The 19,030-nt window shown below is 36.7% G+C and overlaps 1 protein-coding gene across 1 annotated transcript in view; it reads right to left on the bottom strand.

Annotated features, from left to right (window-relative positions):
* Positions 1-18,563, bottom strand: part of LOC140738653 (uncharacterized) — a 100,886-nt gene extending 82,323 nt beyond the window's left edge. The window contains exons 1-7 of the mRNA XM_073066272.1: positions 18,484-18,563; positions 16,885-16,938; positions 14,817-14,891; positions 14,489-14,717; positions 11,984-12,101; positions 6,481-6,571; positions 752-840 (exon numbers count right to left, since the gene is read on the bottom strand). Coding sequence (XP_072922373.1) covers positions 752-840; positions 6,481-6,571; positions 11,984-12,101; positions 14,489-14,717; positions 14,817-14,891; positions 16,885-16,938; positions 18,484-18,532 — 705 coding nt within the window. The 5' untranslated portion in view covers positions 18,533-18,563. The remainder of the gene's footprint in view (positions 1-751; positions 841-6,480; positions 6,572-11,983; positions 12,102-14,488; positions 14,718-14,816; positions 14,892-16,884; positions 16,939-18,483) is intronic.
* Positions 18,564-19,030: the final 467 nt, after the last annotated feature.

Genomic DNA, 19,030 nt, shown 5'->3' with positions numbered 1-19,030 from the left:
TTTTTAATAAGCTATTCTCAGGTCTTCGCTAATTTACATTTAAGTTACAATTGACCTTGAATACTTCCAATTAATTCTCTGTGACTTTGCAGGTATCCAATTAAGCATCCTTGGACTTTTGTCTCGTATTAGAATAGTTATTTGTAAGCCTGTTATTAGCCTGGAGTTTTATCAGTTGAGCACAGACACCATTGTGCCCTCAAGTGTATTTAAAGGGGTAGTGCTAAGCCTTTGTTGGCTTGGTTGTCCTGATCCTTGCCTAGTGAAGTTCTGGCTAAGTGATCCAAGACCTTGTAAGTTCAACTGTTTTGTTTTGTTAATAAAATTCCCAGTTTAGTTTAACCCTTCTGAGTCTCTGTGTGACCCTGTGCATGAGTCTGAAGATACAGTGGAACAGAAAATTCTTCACTTAATATTTTCAGTTTTTGAAAATTTCTACCCCGAGAGCTGGATATGCTCAGGGGGAGTTGGTAAGAATGTCATTCATAATTTTATTGGATGGAAGATCAAATTCACAAATTCAAGGTTTCTCCTACTTCTTTTTTCCTTCTAAAAGAAATAAAAAATTAAACAGAACTCATTAGCTAAATATTCAGAAGAGATTTCATTGTTGTTTGTTTACTGATCAGGGTTTTGTACCATCCCTGTACCAAATTAATAAATATTTATTCTTAGATTGTGTCAGATTAAACGTGTGCTAAAGTGAATTATAATGGGAGTACAAGAAATCATACAGAAATACAAAACTTACCAAGGCTTCTGGGCAAAGTTCAATTTTAGGTACATCGATTTTGCAACTGGTGGTTGAAACAGACTCACTCAAAATGGTGGATTCAGTCACTAGAGAAGAATGAAAAAAATGAAACTCTATTTTGAACTACAGCTAGTACCATGCTTACAGTCAAACCATTAGATGAACTTGGATTGTCTGAGTTACAGCAGAATGATAATTCAAGATATTAGAAACATAGAATCATAGAAAACCTACAACACAATACAGGCCCTTTGGCCCACAAACATGTGCCAAATATGTCCCTACCTTAGAAATCACTAGGCTTACCCATAGTCCTCTATTTTTCTAAGCTCCATGTACCTATCCAAAAGTCTCTTAAAAGACCCTATCATATCCACCTCCACCACTGTTGCCGGCAGTCCATTCCACACACTCACCACTCTCTGAGTAAAAAACTTACCCCTGACATCTCCTTTGTACCTACTCCCAAGCACCTTAAACCTATGTCCTCTTGTGGCAACCATTTCAGCCCTGGGGAAAAAAGTCTCTGACTATCCAGATGATCAATACCTCTCATCATCTTATACACCTCTATCAGGTCACCTCTCATCCTCCGTCGCTCCAAGGAGAAAAGGCCAAGTTTGCTCAACCTATTCTCGTAAGGCATGCTCGCCAATCCAGGTAACAGTCTTGCAAATCTCCTCTGCACCCTTTTTACGGCTTCCACATCTTTCCTGTAGTGAGGTGACCAGAACTGAGCACAGTACTCCAAGTGGGGTCTGACCAGGGTCCTATATAGCTGCAACATTACCTCTCAGCCCCCAAATTCAATTCCACAATTGATGAAGGCCAATACACCATACGCCTTCTTAAACACAGAGTCAACCTGCGCAGCTGCTTTGAGCGTCCTATGGACTTGGACCCCAAGATCTCTCTGATCCTCCACACTGCCAAGAGTCTTACCATTAATAGCATATTCTGCCGTCATATTTGACCTACCAAAATGAACCACTTCACACTTATCTATTTCAACTCTATCTGCCTCTTTTCAGCCCAGTTTTGCATCCTATCAATATCCCTCTTGTTACATACCCCGTAACTGGGTCACTTACCAGCAAAGATAGAGAGGTCCGTTGAAGTCTGATGGTACTATTTTTAACAGTATTTATTGATAAAAATACACAAAAATAATATCAATGCAAACATACAGATAATATACGTCGTCAATACTAAATCTAAAAGCGCGGGTATAATAATAATCAATAAGAAATAGCTCTATCGTTGTCTAGGGGATAATGTATTGTCCGATGGAAATATAAAAGTCACTCAAGTTCATTCAGGCTGCAGCTTTTGGTTGGAGAGAGAGACAATTTTTTTAGAACTTGCCCGTTTTCCTTTTTATGATGTCGATCCTTCGAAATGCCGTTGGTGGTGATCTCTTCTTTAGCTAAGCCGTCTTCCGTGGTAAGGCCTCAATCCCGGGCAACGGGAAAGGACACACGTGGGCCTTCTACCGGCTGTCGCTATTAAACACTGTCACGGGATTTCTAGCGTTTCTCCCGGTGTGTCTAAAGGGGTTGTTCTCCAGACCTTCTTTTATCCTTACTCACGGGGTCTCAGATGTCAATCAGGTTGGAATGATGCCACCCCTCAACCAGCCCACTTTTGGTCATTCCCTGAGGGCTTCAAATAAATAGTACAGTACTCAATACACAATTCCATCTCCAAGAGACAATGGCCGTTTTCCGTGGCTTTGTATCGCTGAGGGGCCAGGATATTCCAAACCCCTTGTGGATTCTGCATCTCTCTCTCATTTCCTGGGTCTCCTGACCTGAATTAATAGCGATCTTGCGATTCTCAAAAAGGAGGGGGTTACTTCGTACCCTTCGGCCCCTCAGAGTTGGGGCACAGGCATAACACTCTGTAACCTCTGACAGCCCTTCACACTATCCACAACACCCTCAACCTTTGTGTCAACAGCAAACTTACTAACCCATCCCTCCACTTCCTCATCCAGATCATTGATAAAAATCACGAAAAGTAAGGGTGACAGAACAGATCCCTGAGGCACCACACTGGTGACCGACCTCCATGGGAATATGACCCATCTACAACCACTCTTTGCCTTCTGTGGGCAAGCCAGTTCTGGATCCACAAAGCAATGTCCCCTTGGATCCCATACCTCCTTACTTTCTCAATAAGCCTTGCATGGGGTACATTATCAAATGCCTTACTGAAATACGTATACGCTACATCTACTGCTCTTCCTACAGTGTATCATTCAATAATTGCAGTATATCAAACATTTGAGATACTCATTTGATAAATTCATTTTTTACATATATCGTTGTCACCAAATCCCTTGGAAGTTTTAGTCTTGGGGATTTTTAAGTTTATTTGCAAGTCTAGAAGTGAAGCTAGATTGAATTATTTTATTCTCCTGCCATTTACTATTTCCCGTTATTCAGCATTCTTTGTGTACAATTCCCACATGTATTCCTTCATTTGTCATTTTATTTTTGCACTGCATTCCATCATTTACACTTATGGCGATGTCACAGCAGAAGGGGAAAGGGAATCCTAAAATAATGTAAAAAGTCAAGTGAACAGCAGCAAAAGAACAATTTACCAGTAGTTAGATGAAATCATGTAGCTTTGTCTGTTGGAATAAATCTGCTTTCTATATTTCAGCAAGAAATCTGTTACTGAGGTCTGTTCAACATACAGCACAAAACACAATATTTAGCCCAATTAGTCTATATACTAGATACTTCTCAACACTCATACAGCCCAATCATTAAAAACTGCTGCTTTCTTCTTCCACCTGAAGGAAGCTCAATGGGCTGAATGGCCTAATTTTGCTCCTATATCTTCTTTTTTTTAATCTTACTTCCCCATAAACAGTTAATAATCTTCACCCATCAGGCTCCTGAACCAGAATGGATAACTTCACCCACCTCAACACTCAACTAATTCCACAACATATAAACACACTTTAAATGACTCTACAACTTGTATTATGATTTGTTTTCCTCTGTATTTGCACAGTTTCTCTTCTCTTGCATGTCGATTATTTGTCCATCTTTGTTTGTATGTAGCTTTTTGTTGATTCTATTGTATTTCTTTGTATCTACTATGAATGCCTACAAGGAAATGAATCTCAGGGTAGTATTTGGTAAATAAATTTACTTTGAACTTTGAAATCCAGCTATACTGCTGTTACTCTTTTCTGCAGTAATCCCAAAGTGCAAACAATGGGAAGGAAAGATTCTTCTGAATTCTTCTTTGAACTTAAAAGTAACCATCTTATTTTTATAATCACTATTTCTGTTCTTCCCCTACAAGTAAAAATATATTCCTTAAATCTACCTTATTAACCTACTTCATGTTGGAAAACTCTGTGACATCACTCCCTTTTCTACATTTGATTTTTCCTGATAAATATACCGCAACTCCAACTTTCAGTGTTATTCTTGTAAGTCTTCTCTGCATCTTTTCTAATGCTTCGATATCACTTTAATGTGAGCATTTACTAGCCCTGGGGGAGTGTAGAAGGATTTCCAATAACATAATGCCTTTCAACACATCAGCACATCCCAAAGAGCTGTACAGGCAGTATTTTTTAAGCACAGTCATTCTTGCAATGCAGAAAACATGACAATCAGCTCATGGTGACCAAGAGCACCTCATTTTCTGGCCACTTTTTTCAGAATAAGACTGCACATAATATCAGTATCCTAAAACATCCTTTCCCAAATGAAACCCAAAAACTTACTTTCATTTTTACTAGTGTCCCTCAAAACTGGCTTAACTTATGTCAGTAGGTGCATTAAATATAAACTAAATAGTGATCTGTATGGATACAGATTTAAATCTTCTCTAACTCTTGCAGGTGCCATAATGTCATCGTGTAGCAAAGGAAAGTATGTCATCCTTAAAGTTACACTCCACATGACAACCATACTGTAGCATTTGACAGTATGGCTTTCACTGAGGCCAGAGAGTCTAAAGAGGAACAGAAAGCTCCTAATGTTCTCAATAAGGTGTTTATGAATGTGAGGCCGAGTTGGAAAAAATAATTGGATTAAGTCTGACATTACCTGGAGAAGGAAGGAGATTATCTGAACGTTGGAGAATAAAGGTGCTTTCTTGTGCCTGGTGCCAACCAGACTAGAGGAAAGCATTGTTCCGATGACTGGAACGCAGTTTAGATGTTGGTTAAATTTTCCAAGATGTACATTTTCCAAATTTGACCTATGTCTGTCACTTTTAGTTTGTGAGCATGTTCTCTTGTGAGCATAATAACTTTTAAAATATCTATACATCAACTTTTACAGTTTGCACTGCTTAGCCTGGAAAATAGATTTCACTGCCTTTTAGTGAGTAGAGGCATTTTTTCCAAATCATGTGCCCCAAAAATTATCTCAAAAATTGGGTGTAAAATGTTTAGAAAGCCATCAGTGCATGGTTGTGTTAATTTGAGATCTGTCTGAGAACCAATAGAAGTTCTTCAATTCTCATGGCTACCGCAAATTTGCTGTGTAACAATCAGAAAATGAAGTTCCCTTCCCCACAGTCATATTGAGACCAGACACATTGTGGGGTGATGTATATTTTTGCTTGCTGAAGAGGCATAGAAAGAGCACCAACATTTTCAAAGAATAATATTGCAATATTAGCCAATGAAATACAAGGAGCTATTCAAAAAATGAAACATTATGAATCACTTGACAATTCAAGGTAATTCTTCACAGCACCCAAATCTAGTTCATTAGGATCTGCGCTCAAACACACACACACACACACACACACACACACTCTCACACACACACACACACACACACACACACACACACACACACACACACACACACACACACACACACACACACACACACACACACACACCATAGATGTGTAATAAATATATATTTGATTTAAATAAAGTTTCAGGAATAGTAGAAAGTCTACTGATAAGTCTTGCAACCCTTTCTGTGGGCAGAGGGATCACTCAGACACTCATTATTAAATAACTTAGTTAGTAGACAAACTATTTGTGAGTTTGACAGCAGTATACACTCTGGGAAGTGAGTTAAGTCTCCAGTGAGTTTTGGTGCTGCTTTCTGAAGGGTTCGATTGTGAGCTGCGGGTTCTTCAAATGACATCAAGATGATGAATTCAGCAGGTTGTTTTATTTGCATTTTGCCAAACAACAGTTATTTTCTGCATCTAAGAACTCTATTTTGAGTGTAGAAAGTTCCAAATGTGTTATGTGATATCACAGAATGTATAAGGCATGGAGAAAACATTAACACAGTAAAGTAGATCCCACCTGGAGCGCAATTCTAATTTTGAGATTGGAATTAGCTTATCCAGAAACGCTCCCTATTGTCATTTACTTTCTTATTACATTGATTTTGGACTGCAGAGCATTGATAAAGCCACTGCAATGAAGCTATTTTCTAGAATACATACTCTTACTATCAGTAAGTCTGTTTAGTCCTATCTGTTAGTTTGTCTCTCAGTTCACCATGTCTCATTATGGGGTTGCAGTGTGAGAATTCTAATATACTGCTGCACATAGTAATTCAGAAAGAAATTAATTTCCATCCAAAGTCAACATAATTTTTGCACTTATTTTGATAATCAAATAGAATTATATTTTTGGCAATTCATTTTGAGAGAAAAATATAAACAATGTCATAGAAAAATCCATGCTAACTTAAAGAACAACAATTTATACTTACTTTGTTTAAATGTCTGTTTATTGTTTTTCTGCTTATCAAAATTTCCACAGAGTCCGCAAACACGTCCACTGTATCTAGGGTGAAGTTTTAGCTGAAAGACAAAAGTGTAGGACCAAAATTATTTGCAAAGATTGTTATTTAGGTTTCTTGCAGAAACAGCATCACCTTAAATTGCATCACCACAAATTAATCTAAAAATAAATTTGTTCTCTGTTGATCTTTAATGCATCCTTTAACTAGTTTGAAAGGTTTACAATAAAGATAAAATTTATCAGATTGAAAATGATCAGTATGGCTTAAGTACCTCTTAGAGACACTTCAATCCAAGTGGCCAAACAATAAAACATCAGATACCTGTGTGAAGGACTGGGTTAACCATGTGCTGAGATAAGGCCAAGCCAGAAAATGAGATAAATAGGCAATAATCTAAATGTATATGCATTTCACTAAGTTGCAGATCAAAAAATATTGGAAAGCCAGCAGTGAGAAAACAACAACTGCCGCTTATATTCCAAGACAATGTGGAACATCATAGTCCAAAATAAATAAATGTCAAAGGACATAGTTAAGTTCACCACAGAAGTAGCCTCTTTGACCAATTGTGCCAAACTATTAATGATCAAGTGTTCCATTAAACTAATCCCCTTTGGCTACATAATGTCCATAACCCCCCATTCCTTGCACATTCATTTGCCAATCTTAGAGCCTTTTGAACACCTCCATTGTATTTGCCTCCAGCCCCACCCTTGGCAACTCAATCCGAGCACCAAAGACTCTGTGTTTAAAAAAAAACAATTGCACATCTCCTTTGAAATTCTCACCTCTATCTTTAACATGTGCCTTCTGGTATTATACATTTCTATACTGGAAAAATATACCAGCTGTCTACTCAATTTTTCCCTCTCTTAATCTTATAAACCTCTATCAGATCTCCACTCAGCCTCTGCTGCTCCAGAGAAAACAAACCTAGTTTGTCCAACCTCTCCTTAGAGCACATGCCCTCTAATGTAGGTAGCAATATGGCTATCGATCTACAAGACTGTCAGCCTGTCATCTGTAGTGGTGAAATTACTACAGGGAATTCCAATGGACAGGATCGACCAGCATTTGGATAAACAGAGTCTTATTTGGAGCATTCAAGATGGCTTTGTGTGTAAAAAGCTGTGTTTGACAAGCCCTCTGGACTTTTTTTAAAGAGGTAACCAAAGAAATAGATGAAAGGTAGAGCAGTCGATGCCGTCTATTTGGACTTTAGCAGGGCCTTCATCAAGGTGCCACATCGTAAGTTGGTCTGGAAGGCTAGGTCTCATGAAATTTAGGGAGAGCTATTTAGCTGAATTCAAAATGGCTCAAGTAGGAAGAAGAGGAATGTGGTTAAAGATTTGTTTTAGAATGGAGACCAATGACTAATGGTGTGCCACAAAAGTTGATATTGGTACCCTTGTTATTAGTTATTAGTATAAATGGTTTGGGTGCAAGTGCCACTAAGTTTGCAGATGACACAAAATTAGAAGTTGTTGTTGACAATGAAGAACATTATCATAGATTACAAGGGGATCTTGATCTATTTGTTGAAATGGGCAAATGGATTTCAATTCAGATGAATGTGAAGCGATGCAATTTATAGTACAAAGGTATGACTTGTACTATAAATGGTAGGGCACTTGTGAGCTTAATGGAACAGAAGGAATTAGAAGTATTGTTCATTACAATCAATATCACAGGTGAAAAGGACATTTAGCATACTGACCTTCATCAGGTATGGCACTGAATATAAGAGTTAGGACATTATGGTGCGATAGGTAAGTCATTGGCGGAGCTGCACTTGGAGCACTGTGTACTGATTTTGTCACCCTGTTGTAAGAGCTATGTGGTTAAACTGGAAAGAGTGCAGAAAAAATTTACGAGGATGTTGCCAGGACTAAAGGACCTGAGTTATGGGGAGAGACTGGACAAACGAGGTCTTTATTCTTTGAAATAGAGGAAATGAAGAGCAACCTTACAGAAATGTTTAAAATATGAGACGCACACATAGAAAGGATGGTAACAGACATTTCCCCCGGGGAGGGGAAACTAGAACTTGGGGGCATAGATTTAGAATGAGAGGGAAAAGATTTAGAAGAGACCTGACAGGCAGCCTTTTCGCACAGAAGGTGCTGAGTATATGGAATGAGCTGCCAGAACCTTGAGCCTTATAAAACTCAGTAATAACATTAGGTATGAATTGATCCAGCATCTGCTGACTTTTGGAAACAGAGTTCTGGATTATCCCATTATTTGAAAGTTTTCCTGATTTTAGTCCAAAATTCCCTAGCTTTTGTTTAAAGATTATGCCCCTTATACTGGATCCTTGAGCTAGACAAAATAATTTAACTGTATCATGTTAACTCAAAGAAATAGGGACAACATTTATTTAGCCCGCATTAGATACTTAAAGCTGGGGCCATTTTTGTGAATATCTACTGATTTTCTTCAAGCCCAATAAGACTATCAGACGAGAAGTTTTAAGAGTAGAATTAGGCCATTTGGACCATTTTTTCATGGTGGATCCATTTTCCTTGCCAGCCCCAATCTCCTGCCTTCTCCCCATATCTCTTCATGTCCTGAATAATCAAGAATCTAACAACCTCTGTCTTAAATATACCCAATGACTTGGCCTCCCTAGCCACCTATGGTGATGAATTTCACAGATTCACCCTCTAAGGCTAAAGAAATTCCTCCTCATTTCAATTATAAAAGAACAAGCCTCTGTTCGGAAGCTTCATATAAGTTGATCTCACCACTGAAGACATTGTTCCAGACAGAGTCTGACCAAGTCTGACCAAATCCCTTGAGAGGATTACCAACATTCCATTAGCCTCATATTCCAATTTCTTCAACTACCATGTAATCCATGACATTAAATAGCATCGTTATCAACAGGTCCCCCATCATCATATTCTGGAGGGACCATCACTGAGCTGAACCTCATCTGCAACCACTCATTATTAGAGTGGTGGAAGAGAAAATTAGAGGATGGGCATTCTGTAACAAGTATCTCAGATCCTCACTTCCAAAGGCCCTTATATCATCCAAAAGTTAGGAGTGTGATAGAATATTCTCTGGCTGTCTACCGCTTCTACAGATCTTCAGAACCACCAGGACAAAACACCTTTTTAAGTAATACTATCACCTTCCTAAATATTTATTCTATCCATCATTGGTGCATAGTGATTGGTATGTATAGCACTTACAAAATGCACTCTAATTACTCATCCCAAAACCATGACCTCTTCTACCAAGAATGAGCAGATGCATGTAAATGCTGCCACCTGCAGGTACCTCTACAAATTACACACCATCATGACTTAGAAATCATTGTTACTGAGACTAAATATGGACCTTCCAGCCTAATAGCATTTTGGGAGAAGAATTACACCATTATCTTTTCAAGAGCAATTAAGAATGAGCAATCAGTGCTGACCTTGTGTCTAATGCCAAACATGAATAAAATCTTTCCAACAATGAACTCCAACTGCTGCTATTGTCCCTCTCAGTTATATGACTGAGGTTCGTTCTGTCATCATGTACTTACAAAAACAAAATCACAATCAACAAACATATTGTATATTTTTAATGTAAGGGAAGAGCTAAACCCAAATTAATTGATGTGATCTATTTGGACCTTGAGAAGGCCTTCATTGAATTGAAACACAAGGGATTATTACACAAATTTCAAGTGCACATTATTGGAGCTGATGAAGTGATGAAGTCTGAGTATTGTTCAATGGATAGAGAAACAAGAGTGGAAATAGACATGTCAGTTTGATTTGGGAGGCTATGATCACTGTGATGCCAAAAGATGACTGCTGGGCCCCAGTCACCCACAAGCTACATCACTGATTTGGATGAGGGGGTCAGCTATAATATATCCAAGTCTCCTGTTGATAAGAGGCTGGGTGACATATGTACTGTGAGGAGGGCATAGAGAAATGCTGGGGGAATAATAACAGACATAGTGGATAAGCAAGTATGTGGCAGATGGAATATGTCATACATACATTCAGTAGAAAAATAGAATAGCAGGGTAAGATGTCAAAAGATATCAATGTTTAGAGTTAGGTTGAGTATCATTCTACATGCTTACATGCAGATCCACCATGCAGTTAGGAAAGCAAATGGTACTTGACCATTGTAAGCACATGACTGCAACAGCAGATACTTCTTACTCTAATTACATAAAGTACTAAAGGGACCACTCCTGGAATATTGTGTTTAGACCAGAAGACCATAAGACCGAGGAGGAGTATTAGGCCATTTGGCCCATCGAGTCTGCTCTGACATTTAGGCATGTTCTCCAAACCGAAAGAAGGATATACTTGTGTAAGAAATAATGCAACTTAATTCACTAAAATCATTCCTGAGACACAGGTATTTGAGCGATGAGGACAAATAAACTGATTGGGTCCATACTCTCTTGACCAAATAAATGAAGGCTGAGCATAGAAATTCCTTATAAGGCCTAAAATTATTGATACAGAACTGATAATTATTGTGGCTGGTGTTAGTAAGAGGGACTAGAATGTCAAAATAAGAGGTTAGGCATTCAGGACAGAGATGAGAAAAATACTGTTACTCAAAGGTGAAGAATTCTGTTAATGAAAGGGCTGTAAAGATTCAGTAATTTAGTATATTCAAGACAGAGATCAACAGATATTAGATATTTGCTGGACTTAAGAATTAAGAACTTAAAAGGAAATGTGGTACTGAGGTAAAAGATCAGCCATGATATTACTGAATGCCTCAGCAAACACAAACTGCCAATTGCTTATTCATGCTTCTATTTCTAATATTCTTATGAAAATTTGCTTGCAACCTTTTTTGAAGGGGTTTGAAGGCTGAATATCAACTAGAGTGAGCTTTAATAAGCAGACATTCTTTTCACAGATAAACTGTATTTTGCTTCCAAACACACTGATGTGAAATTAAGATGTACCTTTTTATTATTGTGCATTATAATATTTTACTTCATGTAAAATTTATTTGTTCAGGTATAAGAAATACCTGTTTTGATGAGACAGGATTTAAACTAATAAAGCTCCATGAGACTGGTTGATAAAATGGTAGTTTTTTTTCTGAGGTTGCACAGAGGTATTTTTGAGAAATGTGACTTCACCTTCCCTTGTCTTCAAGAGAACACATAGAGGCTGTTGGTATTATGGAAATTAACCCTTGCAGAATTCACATACCACAACTCAAAAAATTCAGTTACAAAATAAAATTGGCTCCCATAGAATTTATGCACTCATTAACTAAATTAATCAACAAAACATTATATTTTTCACTGCTTGTCATGATGCAGCTCTGTATTATGGAAAATCATTATACGCCTGTTTTCTGGGGACACAACCCATAACCCTGCAACCACCCAAATTATGGAGAGATTATCTGTATCTCAATAATAAAGATCAAGTATAACATAATATGTTTCCTAAAATGGAAGGATATACTTAGGATATCTCACCGACAGTGCATCGTTACCATTCCAGAGCAGCGATACGGAATTCTTCTTGTTTGTAATTCTGGTGTTAATTCCATTATTATGAATTTTGATCACCTTGTCATTATATGGCAAAGTTACTCTATAAATAATAATGATATGAAAATAACATTAAAAATTCTGCAACATATCATGAAGTCTTTTTATCTCTATTGATATATTGGGCAAAACTGTGTTTGATTCAGTATCCTTTCTTTGTCAGCTTCTAGGTCAGGCAATAGGGAATGACCACATGGACAATTAAGTCTCAGCTAGCTTACTGACAGTTCAAACTTCTATGGCATTTGCTGGCTGTGTGTCTTTTGAACAGTGTTCGTATGTCTTTAATAGTCAGCGACATTTAAACCACAACAATAACTTGAATAATAACTATTTATAAATAATAAAAATAGAGAAAAAATTAAATATATATATAACAGGTTTGTATTTGAGATAGTTTGTAAAGTATCTTGCACAAGCCTGCACTTACAACTTTACCCTCAAGGATGGAGACCCGCATTTAATTAGGTTCGCTATACTGCATGCACACCAGCTCTCCCTGTTGTAAAGTGTCTGTGAAGTGACTTATGGAAGTCCAAAGCTTTATGAATATTGGAAAGCCAATCATCTACAGAACCACCAGCTGCTAGTAAGCACCAATCAGATCAATACTTTCCTTTTGATGCTTGATTTACTATTGACATAATGAGTTTAACAAGCTGGAGAATTAGACTTTTGCTCTTCTCCACCCCACCACAGCCTTTCAAGATTCATATTCACAATGTGCATAAGAACGGGGACTTCTTTCACCTGAATGGCTGGTTGCTGGTGGTTCCATTGATATATCTGAAATGTCCCATCATGGACACTTATGTTTGGGATATTGACTGAGTATTGACAATATGCAGTGAGTGCATGTTGCCCTCAAAGTAAACAGCCAGAGTGCTATTAAGATCAGCGTGTAGAGCTACTATTAACAGCTACAAAATTGGGGAGAAGCTGCAAAGTAGGGAAATAATGTCACAGAAGCTGAAGTGATTCATCTTGGTCAAAAGGTACAGTAAAAATTAAACTGAACAAATTCAGTAACTTTATGTGAAAGAATGGCGAGGTCCGGGGCCAAAAATGTGTGACTGTGTGCGAATACATGTTGAAGTGAATGAAGTATTATCATAGAAAACTCCACAAGTGAAAACAAAATGAAATGAAAAATTAGAATTACTAAGCACCATTAGTACATTTATTATTCAGGTCAAAGGCCCATAAATAGGCAATCTCAGTGGGGAGGAAGCACCTGCTTAATGATTGTTGGATTCTCCTGATTCACCTATTGATCAGGAATGAATTCTTGTTCTCCCTGCTCATAGATTATTTTCAGAAAACCTTTTTTTGATGAAACAGAATGTTGCACTATGTAGATAACTGCTTTTAAGGTTAGAAATGCAAGACACAATTAAGATCAGACAAGAACCTTGGCATTCTATCAAACTCCAAAGATCAGGTTTTTCAGTTCTTAATTTTCAACTAACCAACTAATCTATAACCAGCACATTTTTGGTATGTGGGAGAAACTGGAGCATGCAAAGTAAACCAATGCAATCTTGGAAATTTGCAATGTTCTATACAGAAAGCACCATGGTCAGTGTTGAACCTGGGCTACTGCAGTTGTGAGGTAACAGCAATAGATATCACTCTGTTTCTGTGCCATCCAATTTATGGTCAACAAACTGACTTAAACTGCATTGAGCTAAACAGCAGCATCAGCCCAAACGTCGACTGTACTCTTTTTCATAGATGCTGCCTGACCTGCTGAGTTCCTCCAGCATTGTGTGTGTGTGTGTGTGTGTGTGTTGCTTCGATTTCCAGCATCTTCAAATTTTCTCTTGTTTGTTTAACTGCACACTAATTTTTCACTGCCAAGTTTGCCTTCCCCCAAGATTGCACTAATAGACAGTATTACATAGTAAAAACACAAAGTGCTGGCAGAACTCAGCAGGCCCAGACAGCATCTATGGGAGGAGGTAGTGACGACGTTTCGGGCCGAAATCCTTCATCAGGAGTGATTACATAGTAGCCAATTCTACCTTTAGCAGTACTGCACTGCCATCTTGTGATATTTTAAGCTATGAGTTAATGTGCCATCTGGCATGAAAAGAACAATCAAATCATAAATCAATTTTATCTTATTAATAGTCAGTTTTACTATTCCACAGTTGGGAACAAATTCAGAAATTAATATTTTATAAGAACATCAAGTAGTTACACTAATTGCAAACTCTCCTATAGAATTCCTAAGCCAACCAATGATCCATTATTAGGTGAAAGAATGTCAAGCCATGATAGCACTATGGCTGTTTTTAAATTATTGCTATTAAAATATATTAAATGTTGAAAACTTGGAGATAGAGATCTGAAGGTGTGCATTATGTGGGTAAGTTACATGGAAGTCTTACAACTGAAATCATAAACAATTCTGCAGAAGTAACTTACGTTTTGTTTTTAACCGTAATTACGCCATTGTTCACAACAATGATGGTGGTTTCAATTTTAATGAATATATGCTCTAGCTTCCCATCTGATCCTCGGCGGAACTTCACCTCATAAAAATCAAGCTCAGGGCTGCACAGTCTACTCATGATCAAGTCACAGTTTGAATTGAAAAAGGAAAGTTCATCATTAAATTTCTTGAATAATCCTTTTCCCCATGTTTTGCAGGTATCTAGAGGAAAAGAAAAAATACCCTTGCTATAAGAGTTGAAAATTACAAGCAATCTAAATGTAACTGGTGGATCAAGCACACTGAACATAATGTACTTACGATGGTTTTCTCTTCCCTTTCGGACACTATCTGCTGAACGCCTGAACACTTGGGTAAGGACATCCCCACGCAGATCTTATACAAAATAATATTTTTTAATTAATATGTTATTTAAGATACAGTGCTGGTATAGAGTTTATTTTGAATGCTGTTCTTGCGCTTTTATCATGCTTTATTAAAATAATTAATTGAACAGAAGAAATGTGTCAACTCTATTTTTAAAATTTGAAGTTTCAGCCATCAACATATCTAAAATGTAGATAAATATGATAATATTTCAAGCAGTTCTAGAAATTTCTATAGTTTTGAATGATCATTGATAAAATAAAACCAGAGAATATGGAAACAGCTATTCATTCTGATCATTGGAATCTATTAAATATTGATATTATATGGGGTTTAGAATCACTGGTTACTTACACCTGCAGACTTTGCATTCATTATAATAAAGAGCATATCTTTTCTCATTCAAGGTGAATGCAAGTTGTTAAATGTTAATCTACATTTTACCTGAGTTATGTATAACATAGAATATAGAATTTTGAACAGTACAGCACAGAACTAGACCTTTCCGTCCATGTTGCTTCTGCCTGCAAAAGATCCATATCCCTCAATTTGCTGCATATCTAAAAGCCTCTTGAATGCTGCTATCGTATCTCCCTCCACTACTACCATCACTCTCCATGTAAGAAATAATGCTCTGCGCATTCCCTTTATAATGCCCCCCTCCTCCCACCGCCTTTTTTGCTTCAAGCCATGCCCTCTAGTATTCAACATTTCTACCCTGGGAAAAAAGATTCTCGTTGTCACCCTATCTGTGCCTCTCTTAATTTACCCTATCTATGGCTTGACTTACAACCTGAGGGTTTCTCAGTTCACTGGATGACTATATGGTGTCTCAAGCAAAGTTAGGTGCACAAGGGTCTGCTTCGTAATCAACTCATGGTGCTTGGATGTGACAGTTCTGGTGAGCTCTTACTTAACCAGTTTGGAATATCTAATGGCGAAGTGTTGTACATATTAACTGCCATAGGAATTCACTTCAGCTATCCTAACAGCAGTCTACATCCCACTTCAATGGATGTGAAGCCTGCACTCCAAAAAATATCAAGTCATGGTTCATCTTAATCTTCCTGATCAGCCTACTATGAGAGACCTTTTCAAAGGCTTCCTAAAGTCTATACCAACATATCCACTGCCCTATGTTCATCAATCATTGATCACCTTGGTCACATCCTCAAGAATCTCAAACACATTTGTAAGATTGTTAAAACTTGCCCCACGCAACATTAGGCTGCCTGCCCCAATTTAGCCCACTATCTTCCAAATGTGGACCTTAAGAATCCCTTCAAATAGCTTCCCTATCTTACTCTATACTTGTTACAGAAAAACCTGTTTGTGAGTTGTTGTAGATACATTTGTTATTTGAGTTATTCTATAGATATTAATGACATTCTAGATTTTGTTTTCATCATCAACATGTGACTTCTGTATTTTACATGAGAAACTCGAACTCAATAAAAGCTACCGTAATTCCTTCCTGAGAAAAGACAAAGGAGTGAAATTACACATGGGTGCTCTTGATGAACTGTGCATTATGTAAGAAAACCTGGGAAAATAGTGTAAAAGAATACTGAAAAGCTAAACCAAAATGTTTTTGATTATAAGGAAGGATTGATAAATATAGCGTGTAAGAAGCAAACTCCAAATTGTTGCACCTAAGTGGAAGAACAATGCCTACCAATTGAGTGGCAAGGGAAGGTCTCATTGGGTAAGGGAATGGCCCGAAGGAATTTAATCATGACAATACACTATACAAAGTGTGAATCAAACAAATAAATGAAAAAAATATGAATTACAGCAATATGGATCATGATGACAAAAAGAAAATTAAGGCTCAATTATCACTTTCAGAGATGCCCATTGACAAATCTGTCAAAGTGAGAAAGATTTATGACAGTAGCTCAGTAAGAACTTAGGGCTCCATTAATACATTTTATCTATGTTATAGAGTTTGGATGTTCACGGCATTACAAAAAGATTTTGTTTCTTTCTGATATCGACTTACCAAAAGAGGAATGTGAGTAGTCTTGGTTAGACCACCCAGCAAGTGAGTCATAACCTGTGATAGAAAAATAACAAATAAGGAAAATAATCACTTATTCCATCTGCAAACTATCTGGAGTATTCAATAGTCTGGATATTCAAAGTATATTATACATCAAAATTTACTTTGAATATAACAGTAAACAGTAAAACAGTGCTGTCCAATATTATTGTATATTTTTTATCTTCATTTCCCCTAGCTAATCTTTGCTAGAATGACGAGGAGATGAATAAAAAAGATAAATAGTTTTCCAACTGTTCCAACCAGCTACACCCTTGACCAAAACTATCATGTCCTCTTTCTTATTCACCAGACTGACTGAACCAATTTGGTGAATGTAGATTATTGCAGTACCTTTTTTCACTGAATGAAACTAAATATACAAGAGCACACAGGAATCAAGGATAAATTGGGAGGGCAATGATCCATCAGAAGCTCAAAATATGGTTCTTTGGAATTATTCCCTAAAATAATGATATTCGGTAAATACCACATTCAAACCTTAACCAAAAACACCATAGACCATTTTGGGACAATGAGATATATGGGAACAATCAATCATCCAAAAGAAAATCTTGCAGAAGGCAGGATGAATTTAGAAGTTACCAATTAAATTTTCTGATTAAATTAAATTTTCTGCTCTCCAAAACCATTCAGAGGTGAAAGTAATGGAAGGGGATGGGAGAAAACACAATGATGGCAATTGTATATAGGACACATTATTTTCTCTTTTTTAAATAAGAACATATAAGAAACCGAAGAGGTGATTTTCTTGGCAACTATTAATTAGCCAAGGATTTCATCACTTCTGTTTCTCTACTTCAACATTTTTATACTTGTATTTGAAATACTGAAAAGAGCAACTGAATTAGCTTGGAAAGAATTGCAGTTATCTTCACAGAACCAGTGAATTAACAAAATTATTTTCTACTCTTTAAGGAAAATATATTAGAAAGTGGTACCAAAAAAAAAACAGTATAAGGAAACAGCATGATTCAAATTAGGCTAGTGGTTACTCTATTTTGGAAATTACACATTTACCCCACCAAGACTGAATGGGTGCTCTGTGCACAAGGTGGAAGTAAGGAAGAAATAAACTGTTTAATATTGAAAAACTAATATACAATGTAAGGACATAGTGACATTCACATCTATACAGTAAAAAGATAAGCATTCTAACAAAGTTATAAACACATCTCTTTAAATTGTTCTCTGTACTATAATAGTTATAAGTTTTGTTTCTAATTGGTGATCATGCATAATAAGGGTTCTAAGTAGTACAACCTATGCTAGAGAAATTTTACTAAGATTATAATTTTGTTTTTTAATATGATTTTAAAATTATAATTTTCATTAACTAACTGCAATGTTGTTTCTTATCATTCATCAGTTATCTACAAAATAGTAACATACATCACCAAGTAAGATCCTTAAGTAACTTGCAAAATAAAAAAAAAATTATTAATAAATAGTTGTTGTTTAGAATACCATTACACTGTGATTTAATCAGTTTAAACATTTTTATATAACTAAAATAAGTAATCCTACAAAAATACTTACAGTTGCTGAGGGTAAGAACCCAGATTACAAGTAATGCAGCGTGCTTCATAGTTGCAGCTGCTGGCAAATTTACAGTCCTTTGAATGGTTTTTATACTTATCAGTTCATAGCCATGCAAATGGAATGAGGAAATGAAAACTTGAAATACTGGTTTCAAATGATTAAGTCCCAGGCAACTGTAAAGGATTAATACAGATCCTCACAGTGTGAGTTATGACACTTCAGCTCTGATTTTCTAAAGAAAAAGATTGCAAATTAAACAAATGCATTGACCCTAAGGTCATAAGGGACTTTTGTACATTAACATTACTGGGATTTGCCTAGTGCCTCAAAGGCATACTGTGGTAAATCATTGTGGAAACATTAAATTTACTATCCATTATTTAGGACGCAATATATAGGAGATTATTTTTCTGTACATTTTAGGGTATATTTATAATTAATTTTCCAAAATATTCAAACACCTATAAGTTAGCTACAAAGAAAAGTTTCATTCTTTAATGGCTAAAATTATTGCAATCAATTACTCAATTACTTGGCCGTTCAT

Source organism: Hemitrygon akajei, chromosome 14 (assembly GCF_048418815.1).
Source record: "Hemitrygon akajei chromosome 14, sHemAka1.3, whole genome shotgun sequence".
In the NCBI taxonomy this organism is placed as follows: Eukaryota; Metazoa; Chordata; class Chondrichthyes; order Myliobatiformes; family Dasyatidae; genus Hemitrygon; species Hemitrygon akajei.
The sequence above is the reverse complement of the archived record's forward strand: the minus strand, read 5'-3'. Positions and strand labels throughout refer to the sequence as shown.